Source organism: Diadema setosum, chromosome 7 (genome assembly GCF_964275005.1).
Source record: "Diadema setosum chromosome 7, eeDiaSeto1, whole genome shotgun sequence".
NCBI classification, from domain to species: Eukaryota; Metazoa; Echinodermata; class Echinoidea; order Diadematoida; family Diadematidae; genus Diadema; species Diadema setosum.
In genome coordinates, this window is record NC_092691.1 from 29,641,806 (window position 1) to 29,655,064 (window position 13,259).

The 13,259-nt window shown below is 40.6% G+C and overlaps 1 protein-coding gene across 1 annotated transcript in view; it reads right to left on the bottom strand.

The window, feature by feature from the left end:
- Positions 1 to 13,259, bottom strand: part of LOC140231262 (C-myc promoter-binding protein-like) — a 78,640-nt gene that overhangs the window by 14,353 nt on the left and 51,028 nt on the right. The window contains exons 9-19 of the mRNA XM_072311407.1: positions 9,954 to 10,154; positions 9,163 to 9,338; positions 8,591 to 8,633; positions 7,828 to 7,968; positions 6,780 to 6,921; positions 5,289 to 5,434; positions 3,789 to 3,904; positions 2,985 to 3,182; positions 1,919 to 2,063; positions 1,194 to 1,322; positions 245 to 509 (exon numbers count right to left, since the gene is read on the bottom strand). Coding sequence (XP_072167508.1) covers positions 245 to 509; positions 1,194 to 1,322; positions 1,919 to 2,063; positions 2,985 to 3,182; positions 3,789 to 3,904; positions 5,289 to 5,434; positions 6,780 to 6,921; positions 7,828 to 7,968; positions 8,591 to 8,633; positions 9,163 to 9,338; positions 9,954 to 10,154 — 1,702 coding nt within the window. The remainder of the gene's footprint in view (positions 1 to 244; positions 510 to 1,193; positions 1,323 to 1,918; positions 2,064 to 2,984; positions 3,183 to 3,788; positions 3,905 to 5,288; positions 5,435 to 6,779; positions 6,922 to 7,827; positions 7,969 to 8,590; positions 8,634 to 9,162; positions 9,339 to 9,953; positions 10,155 to 13,259) is intronic.

Here is a 13,259-nt window from a genome sequence, read left to right on the forward strand (position 1 = left end):
AATCAGTAATTTGCACCTTTTTTGAGTGAAAATCAGTAATCCTTAACAGTGTTATAGAATTTATCACAGACAATGATTTCTAAAATCAGTAATTTGCTTGTAACCTTCAGTATTCTTGTCCAATTTCAGTAGAAATTACTGAAAATCAGTACTAGTTGGCAGCTCTGATGGGGGTTGGTAGTAAGGGATAGGGGAATTAAGCTTCCCCTGGTTTGGGTTTTTTTTTTGTTTTGTATTTTCATACCTGTGCTGCTCTTCTCTTCCCGTGTGAGGTTGGCACTGCTGCTGCTGTCCATCAGCTTGATGAGGTCTGTCTCGTCCTTGCCATCCCCCAGCAGGTCCCCGCTGTCGGCGCTGCTGTGGCTGACCCCGTCGCTGTTGCCGTCCGACGAGCCGCGGTGCTTGATGCCCCGCCGGAACTGGGTGACCGCAGCCAGCGTGTTACGCAGCTTGACCCACTGCTGGTAGCTGCTGAAGGATGAAGCTGGCCACTGGCACTCCAGCACGGCCTGGTTCGGAAAAGACAAGAACACCAAGTACATCAGAGCTGGAAGTCTGTACTTTTTAATAAAATTTGTCTCAGATATACCACTGCGGTACAATAAAGATTCAAACATTCCTCCAGTACCTAGGGAGAGAATGATATGAATTTCATATGTTTGTGCCCTCTACAATATCATTCACTGTCAAGTAATTTTGACAATTGTCTTGCTCATGAAATACAGACTGTTTCTTTTCTCGGATGCCTCTAGGATTCTGCTTTGGTTAGTACTGGGTAAAGCTGCCTATAAGCAGACATAAACACAGATCTCTCCAAGATCAAACTACACAGCATCACAGTATTCTAAAGGCTGATAAGGCATTTCTTTGGTGAAAAAGCAGGAATTTTTCCTTCACCGCATAGATGTAGTAATACAATTTGCGAAAAACCATAGTGTCCATGAAGCCTGCAGTATTTTGGCAAAAAACAAAAAACAAAAAACAAAAAAAAAACCCCAATATTGAAAAGGAAAATAACAGTTGGCATCTCTGGAGGGGATTTTGGGTAGCAAATAGCAGCACCTCTGTGTACACTTGCATATGAGTACTAATATAAACTTTGCTACTGCTGGTCACTGCTTGCACACATTTATGAGCTGATGCACAATGAAGGTGGAAAACAGGGTGGGGAGAGAAATGATGGGAGTGTTCACCTTGTTGTAGTGGCCGTAGGTGATAGCGTTGGGCTTGATCCCTCTCCGTCTCATCTCCATAAAGACCTGCACAGCCAGCACCGGCTGCCTGTACTGACCACACAGCTGCATCAGTACTCGGTAGCATACCTTTTGAGGAATAGGTTTTAGCAAATAATAATGACAATAATGGTTACTCATACAAGTATAGTGTTTTACCCTTGCAAGTGCTCAAAGGAGTGAAATTGGAAAATAAAACAAATACCTGCATGAACAAATGACACTCTCCCCATTCGCTTTGAACTTTTGGTACAATATATGAAATGGAGTGAGGCGAGCGTATTTGTCTATGCTGCGCTCTTGGGGAATGCAAAAGACTTCACAATCTTGTATGAGTCTTTAGCACAGCCATGCACCACCAGAATTCCCACCAAGAAAATAGAATGAATGCATAGGATATGTGAATGGTATGCAAGCACTTTCACACTCATACAGCCACCATTCAATCTATTTACTGACATTTATATTCATACCATTTGTCAGATTTGACAGAATTTATGGTGAGCTAATACTATCATATCACTGCTTTTAATTACCAAATTACTCCTTTTTTTGGGGGGGGGGGAGGGGTAGGGGTAACCCCCATCTACCAACAATTTAGACTACAAACGGTATTGCTGTCAATACGGGGGAGAATAACAAAATATGCACATGCACTAGCGGACGTAAAGAGCTTGTTCATATACCTCATCAAACAGCGGTATGTTCTTCTCTTGCATCTTTTTGAGGACCTCAAAGGCTGTTCGCAGGGCCCTCGTCTTGGAGTGGGTTGCCTTCACGTAGGATGGCAGGTGGATGAACCAGAGGGCGTAGGACTGCCCCACCAGGTAGCTGCATGAAAGGAAGCATGATAAACACAACTAATAATGATTTTTGACATAACAAGCACAGTGATTGTTGTTAAGCTCCTATGAAAAGAGGCACTGCCTTGAAATGACAGGGCTACAGCTGTGGTCATATCTTTCCTTTCTCACATTCTTTTTCAGTCTCATCTCATTTGCTCAGAAATTCAATTAACAGCACTGAGCTAAAATTTGATGTGTTACTACTGCTAAGAAATAATAATCAGCATGGTTTTGCATTTGTGTTTACTCAGTTAAATGATAATATATAACATGGTCTAATTTATCCCAGAGTTGATTCTCTAAAGGAAGTCCTGCTTTCCGGTAGGGCCTTGTCATTGTAACTGAAGAAGTATTACCAAGTAAACAATTCTACTTAAGGCTTTAGAGGGGCATAATGGGTAAAACCATCTTGTTCTAAGAGGTATGCATAAGGTAGGAGTGCAACCCAGGATTACCTGTGCAAAGTAAAATGCTACTCTACATTCCAGTTCGACGTTAGTGAGCGAGTAAGATCAAACAAATGGAACTGTAGATGCTTCACTGGAATCGTAAATGAAACATTGGTATTGGTCATATTTCTAACACTTATGCAAATTAGATGAGGCAACAATGCCATCACAGTCTTCCCTTATATTTCTCCATACAAATTGTACAAATCATTTTCATTTTTTTTTTTTTTTTCGGTCAGGAATTTACCTATTACAACTACCACCCCGTTGAATGTCAACATTGCTAAGATGTTGCAACTCTGCAATGATTTAATGCAAAGAATAGGAGACAGCAAAGAATGTGAGACAGCCAAGAAGTATGTATTAGACAATGTTAAGACGATAGAATCAACTTGGCAGTATGCAAAGGGAAAACAACACTGTTTCCTACAGAATGAGTGGTTCCAGCCAGCACTTACTTGGCCCACTGCTCTGGGGAGGCTGCCTGCATCTTGGCCATCTTCTGGGAGTTCCTCATCTCTTGTTTGGTCCTGCGGGGAAACGGACTGTTGGCCACGCCCTGTTTGAAGCGGCCCACGTTGGGGGTCAGCGCCTCCCTCACCTCCGCCATCGGGGGATGGAACAGCTCGGGCTGCAGCACAGGGAACTCCACGTAGCTGAAAAGGTAAAATCAGAAAACTTTTAAGTATAGGGTCGATACATCATCAGTGGATTCAACAGCTCAGGTTGCCAGACAGGACATTCAACATAGCAAGGAAGGTGTACTTCAACAGGGGGAATATGCAGTCACTTTACATTCATGATGGTTAAATATGCTAGTCAACTCTTGACTTTTTGCTTGTACAGGTGTATATGAACAGAAATGTGAAGTCATGTGTGTTAAAGAGATGCGACTTTGTAAAGCTAGTCATATGCACTATTTCTCTGAGTACTATGGCCAACTGATTGATACTACCCAGGGCTAACCAGTTTGAGTATCAAAACTTGAAATAACTTTCCTTGATCATTCAAAATTGAAATGAAATCTATGGGGAGGGGAGTGGGGTAGCATTCTATGATAAGAATATATAGTCACTTTTAGTTGATAGCTGTAATCACATAGATACTATGTGACAGCCAACATCAGTTCTTACTTCCTCGTCTCATCTTGTTATCACATCAAAGAGTACCTACTTGGTTTCACTAATGCAAACGTCTGTCCATGTCACATTCTACACAAATCCTACACAGCTGAAACGATAAAAAAAAAAAAAAAAACTCACTCGTAGGTGGCACCACTGCTATCGGCGTCGGGCGGCATGACGAACACGGTGTGCTCACTGTCCTGTTGTGACTCCAGCTCAATCAAGTGGACATCTTCCTTGGAGTCAACATCCACCTGTGGCACAAAGACAGATATTTGTGACATATATTTGTGAAGAAATTCATTCCATATGCAGAGCAGAGGGTCAAGAGTTCTTCCTCTTGTGAGGATCTCTTTCAAACAAATACTGTAAAAAAGAGGAAATTTTCACAGTATTGAAATTTTCGTGCATTTCACGCAACCACAAACTGGCGCGAAAATAAAAGCATATGAATATTTTTGCTTGCCATATGTTCCAGTAGTTTATGTCTTTATTCCGTGGAATTAAAAACACGCAAAACTCTTCTTACCCAACTGAGCACGAAAAAAAACAGTCAAATTAGTCACTTAGAAAAATATCCACTTTTACAGTAAGTGCAGTGAAGCTGAAAGTTGGTGATTCCTTTTGAAATCACTTGGACAAATATTTAGAACTACACAATCACAGTCACAATTATTTCAATATCTCCTGTAATCAAAGACTGTGATGTCTCTTACAATGATTTTAATATGCCCTCCAGCACATCAAATTCACACAAAATACGAAGATAGCTGTACGCTTTGCTGGATGGATGTTAGAGTTGTCACCGACTCTAGCTATTTCAATATCAAATGCCATCTGAACATTAATTCTAGTGAGCAGTATCAGGGAGTGCTTACAGACATTCTTGTCTGGGAGGGGGTAGGATGTGAGGTAACAATGAGCAAATATACTTCTACCTGATACTGCCACAAGCATGAGGCCAGCTTTGTTCACAGTGGGAGAAATCAGACGGACTGCACAAAGTTCAGTGTGGATGTACAGCAGGGCTTTAAAGTAATCCCTTGGAGTTGTTCTTCATTTTTCAGTGATTTGAAGGTTTTGGTAATCTGCCATAGGAATAGCAGTTTGGCTAGTGTTTTGCTGCTAAAGTGAGAACAATTGTCTAAGGCACTTGACCCTTATTTGACCCTGTGCCCAGGATCTTTGCTTGACTTGCCAAGCTTTATTCAACAGCATTCAGTAATCCATCCAAACTTAACCTAAGTGTAGATTAGCAAGCCCACTCAAGTGCAGCAATAAGAATGTGCCTCGGTCTAACAGGAAGCCCATTGTGACACGAAAGGGATTTGAGGGATTAGACAATCTCTATTCATTGACAATACGTTTCCAGACATCTGCGCCAATCTGCAAAGAAGGCACCAGCTTGCTTGCCAATCCATGAACAAAGCAGAGTAAAATTTCTGTGGCACACTGAACTGAACTTAACCTGTTACTCTTATGCATGTCCACTCAACAGTTCTGATTTGCCATCAGGCCTGTCTGTATCTTTTCATACTTAGGAGTCACTGGGTCATTTACATCGGTGATCCTGCCCCCTTTCTAACATTCACTTTTTAGTGTGCACCCTACAAACAGATCGCAGGGGGTCAGTTGTACCTTTTCGATGCAATCATCAAAGAATGCAAATCTTTCATCATTGTCTGACACAAAGGAGATCTCCTCGATGAACTTGATGAACATCTGGGTGCGCAGAAACTGCTTGAAGAACACGTGGGATGCCTTGTCACGAGTCTTCATGAAACCTACAGAACAACAACAACAACAACAAGATGCCATACATCGTGTTAACAAGAGCAGTTGACCACTATCTCCCCTTAACCAGCGGTTAACAGGAGTGAACTTCAGTAGCAATACAAGCGTGATATATAGTTTAAAAAGAAACGAGAAACTGAAAAAATTATATATACACATTAATTCATAAATGAACACGCTATCTGAGAGAAGAGAAAGAACATGCTTTTTCATTAGTCAGCAATGGGAACAAGGAAAAGTAGAAATTACGCGGTGCGTAATATATGTCCCCGCCGGAAGTAGCATTCAGTAGCAAAATGTACAATATAGGTAAAAAGATGAAGGTCAAAGGTCAAAGAGGTCAAAGGTCAAAATTCTATGTAGAAGTTTTGAAGCCCTCACCTAGTGCCATCACATAAAGCAAACGGAATCGAAATCGGGTTAGAAATGGCGAAGGAGTAGCATTTTGTAGCCAATGTACAATATAGGTAAAAAAAATCAAGGTCAAAGGTCAAAGAAGTCAAAGGTCAAAATTCTGTGTAGAAGTTTTGAAGCCCTCACCTAGTGCCATCACATAAAGCAAACGGAATCGAAATCGGGTTAGAAATGGCGAGGGAGTAGCATTTGGTAGGAAAATGTACAATACAGGTCAAAAATCAAGGTCAAAGGTCAAAGAAGTCAAAGGTCAAAATTTTGTGTAGAAGTTTTGAAGCCCTCACCTAGTGCCATCACATAAAGCAAACGGAATCAAAATCGGGTTACAAATGGCGAAGGAGTAGCATTTTGTAGGCAATGTACAATATAGTCAAAAATCAAGGTCAAAGGTCAAAGAAGTCAAAGGTCAAAATTCTGTGTAGAAGTTTTGAAGCCCTCACCTAGTGCCATCATATAAGGCAAACGGAATCAAAATCGGGTTAGAAATGGCGAAGGAGTAGCATTTTGAAGCAAAATATACAATATAGGTCAAAGGTCAAGGTCAAAGGTCACAACTGAAATTCTGTATAGAAGTTTCAAAGCTCCCATGTAGTGCTATCATATAAAGCAAACAGAATCAAAATCGGGTTAGAAATGGCGAAGGAGTAGCATTTTGAACATTTTGATCACACACGGACGCACACACGGACACACGGACGGACGGACACACGGACGGACGGACGGACGGACACACGGACACACACACGTACGGAGCCCGTTTCATAGTCCCCTGCTCGAACTCGTTCGGCGGGGACAAATAAACATGTTTGACGTTATGTCTATCTAACCTGAATGGGTCAATTGCTGCCTATGTAGAGCACATTCACTGTGCCAAGACAAGTCAAGATGAGACAAACTTATCGAGCTACCATTGAGTCTCACCTGGATAGTCAAACCTGGAGCTGGCGTCAAGGGCCCGGTTGCTGGGCTGCTGAGTGATGGGGAGGAGGTGGTGGCTGTATCCCTTCAGCATCATCGCCATGAATGTCAGGAAGGCATCCTGTATCCTCAGCTCCATGTTCATCTGTGTGGAGATTTGTGGTGGTAGAGGATTTAAATACACAGCAAATGGGTGATACCCAGTAGTGTGATATAAAGTTAAAAGTGGATGGACGTGATCCCAGGCAGAAAGGCTTTACAGTTGAGTGTGATACTAAGTAAGTACATATATTTGATCCTTGCAAAAAGGCTTTACAGTTTGTGTGATACTACGTAAGTAGATATATATTTGATGCTGACAAAACAAAAAGGCTTTACAGTTAAAGTGACACTAAGTAAGTAGATAGACCCGATCCTGGCAAAAGGGCTTTACAGTTGTAAGGGTGTGTGCTAGGCACACAGGCACGTTGAAGCCCTGAAAGCTGTTGGCTTAAGTAGATCACTTGTTTCAAAGCACAATGAGATATCTGTTCAATGGGTAATAAAATTATTCAGTGCACTTCGTCAATTCCCAACACAGAGCCCGCTAATATATAAGCATCGTTTGCATCTAATCATCTCTACTCGGACACACAGTGATTTCTGGAAACGATACCGAGGCTTGACTTTTGACATATAAGAAAATTAAACACACAAACCTGCACACACATATTGGCATACAAGCTCACGGGCATGAAAGGACAGAGTTGGGTGGTAATCAGATAAGCCAATACGAAGGTAGATAGGTAGATAGATAAAAGATACATACATACATACATACATAAAATGTACATACACCCTCACATGCATACATACATACATACACACATAAACAGATAGATAGATAGTTAGACAGATAGACAGATACATGTAGGTAGATTGGGACAGATTTATAGATAGATGGATAGGCATAGACAGATTAATACACATATTAAGCAAAATATGAATATTCAGATGAGCAATAAAGTCTCTTTCAAATGCTGCTCAAAGGCACACTCTCCCTCTCACTCACCCTCTTCTTCTTGAGGTTGAAATCGAGGTCGATGGGGACCACCTCCACGGCAAGCTCGTCCGAGATCCCGTCACCCATGCTGGATTCGCACAGCTCCGTGTGCAGCTTGCTCAGGGTGCTGTACAGCCTCTTGGCTGCTTTCTGCAGGCACAAGGGAATGAATGTATTGAAAGTCAGAGGTTGACAAGGCTCTTCCATTTTCTTTCTACTCCCCCCCCCCCCTTTCTGTTCCACTTCAACACATGTGAATTCAGACCTATTTTTTCCTACAGATATTTCATTTCCATTGAAGATTTGCTGATACTCTGCTTGCAATACTCAACGATAGCACATGATGTGAACTCTTATCAAGTGAAAAAATCTCTATTAAATAAAAATGTCTTGTCAAATTGGCAACTCTCATATTATAGATTTCCATTCAAGATTTGCTGACATTTCAACTTGCAATACCCCAAAAATAGCACAGGATATGAACTCTTACTAAATGGAAAAAAAAAAATCACATGAAGTACACATGACTCATCAAACTGGCAAATCTGATATGCAAACAACCTAAATTCTTTGCTGAGTTGGCTGATTGGTTCAGCTCACTCAAAGTAACCACCAAAATACAATATAGATTGGTAAACATTTTCAGCTTGTTTGCTAGTGTTAAGGATGTACTGCTGGCATAGGATGAAGGAAACAATTTTTGCAAATGACTTCAAATGCTGCACATTTATTAATTTACACCTTTCAAAGTAGGATTAACATTCATCCTTACCTTGGGAAGAATCTTCCACGTGATTGATTTCTTATCATCAGCTCTGCAAAGGACAGGGAGAACACACAACAGATAAAGTTTGATTATCATGCGATGCAATCCTCGATCCTATCTATTCTCCTGCACTGAAAGATTTTCCAAGTGCCAGGCTTTGACATGTTGTATATATACTTCCATCATACTCTGACTCTGCATACATTTAGGAACAGACAAGCACACTGTGAGTCGACATTACTACAACCAGAAAATCTCAAAATCAAGGCCTTTGTTTACAATTCTCATACTGACCATTAATCATACACATTGGCAGAGACAGCCAACACCATGGCAACGTTACATGTCTGTAAAATATTGAAGCATGCTACAGACTGTTTTTCATAATTCTCTTGTCATTATTGCACATTCACATATGAACTTCATTATGCACTTAAAAAATCTTGATTACCACAAATTTCCCATTTATTACGTAAAATGGGTGTCTTGCAACTTTTTTCATTGACTTGCAAAACAACCTTTTTTCATCATTTTCTCACAGCCCATACATGTATACCTAGTGTGTACCCACTACTCACTGTAAAATGGTGTTTGTGTCGATGTCTATGCAGATCGCATCACTGGGCGGGTCGTACATGTCGAAGTAGCGTGAGTCGATGCCTACGACGACCGACATGGGGGCGCTGAGCACGTCCGAAAGACTGAGGGGACACAAGGGGATGTAGGGACACTGCCACACGAAGGGGAAAATCAGCTGAAAAAGACAAAAATAAGGAAGAAAAACATGTCAACTTTGCACATATTGTATGAAAAGTCAGCCTCGCCTCAATCAATAGGAACATACAGTCAAACTTGACGTTGTGGCCATCTCTCTAGCTACAGCCATCACCTGTCCACAAAGGCCAGTGACCCTATTCTCTCTTGGAGATTAACTGGGTGTTCACAGATGCTAACTATCTCTAAGGGGTAGTTCTCACCTTCGTGGCCACTGAAGATATAGCACATAATTAACATGTGTTCTGATCTTCATGATTTGGGGACTCCTTGAATTGGCAACACTGTAATTTTTTCAGACACTGTTTTTGTTTTTGTTCTACTCACACTGACAACTTATTCGCTTTATCATCAAACACTTGTATTACAGTAATCTTTATATATTTTTTTTTATAGAAATGTCACATTAGTTACGTAAGGAAATATGCTTAAAGGCAAGGTTAAAAATAAAGGTTTCCAATTTGAGGAGCAGAATAGTGATTTGCTTCCAATGTGATGAGCAGAATAGTGATTTGCTTCCAACGTGATGAGCAGAATAGTAATTTGTTTCCAATAATTCCTATCATGCATGAGGGATGAATTCTTGACCACTTACAGTGGACACTGCCTCTGCCACACCAGTGAGTAGGGCGGACCGGAGCGAGTGCAGGACCACCTTATGTTCCAGCAGCAGGAAGGCCAGCACGTTGAGGCTGTTCTCTGGGCCTAGGTTCCGCAGCATGGCGCAGTAGCTGGCCCCACTCAGGGGTATGGGCGACGTCTGGGGCCGGGCTAGGATCAGCTGGTCGTGAGCCAGCTACAGAGGGCAGCAAACATAAATACTAAAATAGTAACAGCAGTCGTAAATAATCCAATTAACATTGCTCACAGTCCCATTAGATTTAATTGTTTCTGTTTAATGGTCTCTACAAAACAAATAAAGAACAAAAAAGATACTGCAACTGTCTCTAACAGATTTGCATAATAGCTTTACATTAGGCCACAGTCTTGATGAAAAGGGGAAAAAAGTGTCACCCACACAAATCCTGTAAAACCTGAAATTTTCACATGCATTTTGATTTCGCAAATTTTGCAAGAGCCAAGATTTGCAAAATTAAAATGCACGCAAAAGTTCTTGTTTACACTATATGCAATGAATGCCAATGGCAATTCATGAAAATTCCATGCCACGAATATTACTTGCTTTACAATAAATTGTTTCTGACAAGACTATAGTCTGACTGGCTAGAATCGATGTTTGACACTTTTCATTTTTCTGAACAAGGCCAAGATGTTTTCATCACTCCATGAAAAGTAATATGCATTTTTTACTTAAAAACCATTAAAAAGAAAAAGATGGGAAATTCAATAAATAGATTTCTTCTCGCATCTCATGGCATACCACAGATAACACTCTGGGAATGCTAGGCACCATAAATGCCAATCAAACCATGTGTGTTGTGTCTGCCAGATGAACCTGATGCCCTACATGGGCAGCAAAAAAGGAGGGGGAAAAAAAGAAATCCAAAATCCCCATGCACTGTGTTTACACTTGACACAGATTATATGCTGCATAGTTTATACAGCACAGGAAATATTACACAAATATTTCAAAGCTGGCATCCTTCTGTGGCAAAACCTCACAGATTTTCCCCGATTTGATATCTGTAAGCAATACATGGCCATCTGGCATCAAGTATGACATCCACATACTGAAAGTTAAATCCATTTCAGCCATACGTATGAAAAAAACAAGCTTATCTTCGTCTCTATGCCTTTGTTCATTCAGCACTCCATTCCACAGGAGAAAACTGCTGACATTCTCATTCAATTATTTCTATATGGATGGGTGTTGTACACTTTACCTATTACCTATCAACCTTCAAATCAAGTCAGAACAATTTCACATGATTGAATGTGATTCAATTAAATTCAAGATGTGACCGCCAAACTTTTAGCTGTGAGAACAGGAGCCTTCTTGAGTGAAAGAGTAAATTGATCATGTAGCTCTGACTGCACTTAGAATGTAGTAAATCTCATATTGAGACCTGGACTCTGTTGCATAAAAGTTGAGGTCAAACATAAGACAGAACATCAAGCATAAGTCTGTGAATACTCAATTCTGATTGGTTGTTTTACCTGAATTAAGTTTGATTTTCTGAGTTATGTTTGATTGCATCTTTTTATGCACCAGGGCCCTAATGAGAAAAATGCTAAGATTGATAACTCATATTCATACTCATCCGAACATGAACTGGAATATTCATATCACAAAGGTTTCATATCATGAAGGTTTCATTTCTCTCAGAGGTAGAGTTAGTCATGCGGCAGCTGCGCACAACGACAATGCTACCTTTAACTGGGGGATGTTTACATGAACTTTTTATGGCTTCTGCCGACAGATAGATTAACAGCAAATGGTTCAGTGCTTTGATGGCTCGCATTTACACAACCTTTGCTACCTCTTTCTCTCTCCCATGTGTCATGCGGACATATCATTTTAATTGCGCGCAATTTATCACTTGAACTGCAAGCACAAACGAGCATTAACGGCAACAAAGCCATCATTTGCACATACAATCATGCAGGCTTGTAATTTCTGAACCCCCCTGCCCCTTCATATTCTTAAATTAGGCAGTCTGTTCAAACAAACAATTCAGTGAGCAAATAGTATGCCATGCTCACATGGATTAGATATGCACACAGCAATCTACAAAGGAGTAATCAGAAAGTTATGGATAACTCTTCTTCACACAACAAAGGAACAACAACAAAAAAAGATTTATGAAAATGAAAGTCAGCACTTTTCATCACAGAGCTCCCGTCCAGAGCCCTCCTAAATCAAATTGAGAAAAAATTGACTTCTCAGAAAATCAGACATGCTTTTCACGGCGGTTAATGTCTTCATACCCGCAACAAGGGAAAATGAGTAAGATTACCTCCAATGGTATCACATTACGTCAACCATACTTTGAAAACAAAACTCTACTTGTGCGCAAGACGACTATGACAGATCATTTTCACCATAAAATAATCAAACATGCAAATTAGATGTGATGATGTCACAGTATTAGTAACTATTGCGGCTTCCACACAAATTCTCACTGCACACTGCAGTTCCTCCCGTTCTGCTTCTAATTCTATTCTTCCATGCCACATAAGTCTAGAGTTGTGAAGATTAACCCTAAAGGGGCCAGGCTTTTTTGGCTATGCTCAGGCCGGGGGGGGGGGGGGGGGGGGGGGGGGGGGGGGGGGGGGGGATGGATTCCGCCCCCCCCTGAGATCTCGGCCATCGGTGGCGCGATCGCGATGAAATTTTGCATGCGTGAGACCTGCATCATAATCTACAAGATTGTGTCATAAGATTTTTTGAAACAATCAATTTCTAATTTTAATTAATTAATTATGCAAATTAAGCTCAAGATCATATTTTAGCCTAATTAAAAGCATTGAGAGTCTAATTTTTGGTCTGTAAATCTGTTGCAGCATATTCAACGATTGTACATCACAAAAACTTCCAAAATTCATTTCAATTCTTATGTATTTTATTGTTTTCAGAATTTCTTATGTATTTCTTTGTTTTTCAACTTTTGTTTTTTCTTTGTTTTTTCATTGGAAATTGTCACTGACCACTTTTCTACCATAATTAGCACAAAACTAATCAATGAAAGTGATTAATTGTAAAAATAATCAGGTTTTTATGACTTTCACGACAGAGCACTGTTTTCCATAGGAAATGTACACAAAATCACAAAATTGTGCCCGTTTTGGGGCGACATTCCGTTACAAAAATGGGCGTGGCTTCGCAAAAGTACGCGCGGACGTCGCAAATTTGGTCTCAAAAGTTGCGCGAGACTTGAACAAACAAAGTCAAGAAGCCTCGCGACGAGGCCTTCTCACGTAACAGAATTATAGCGCGAAA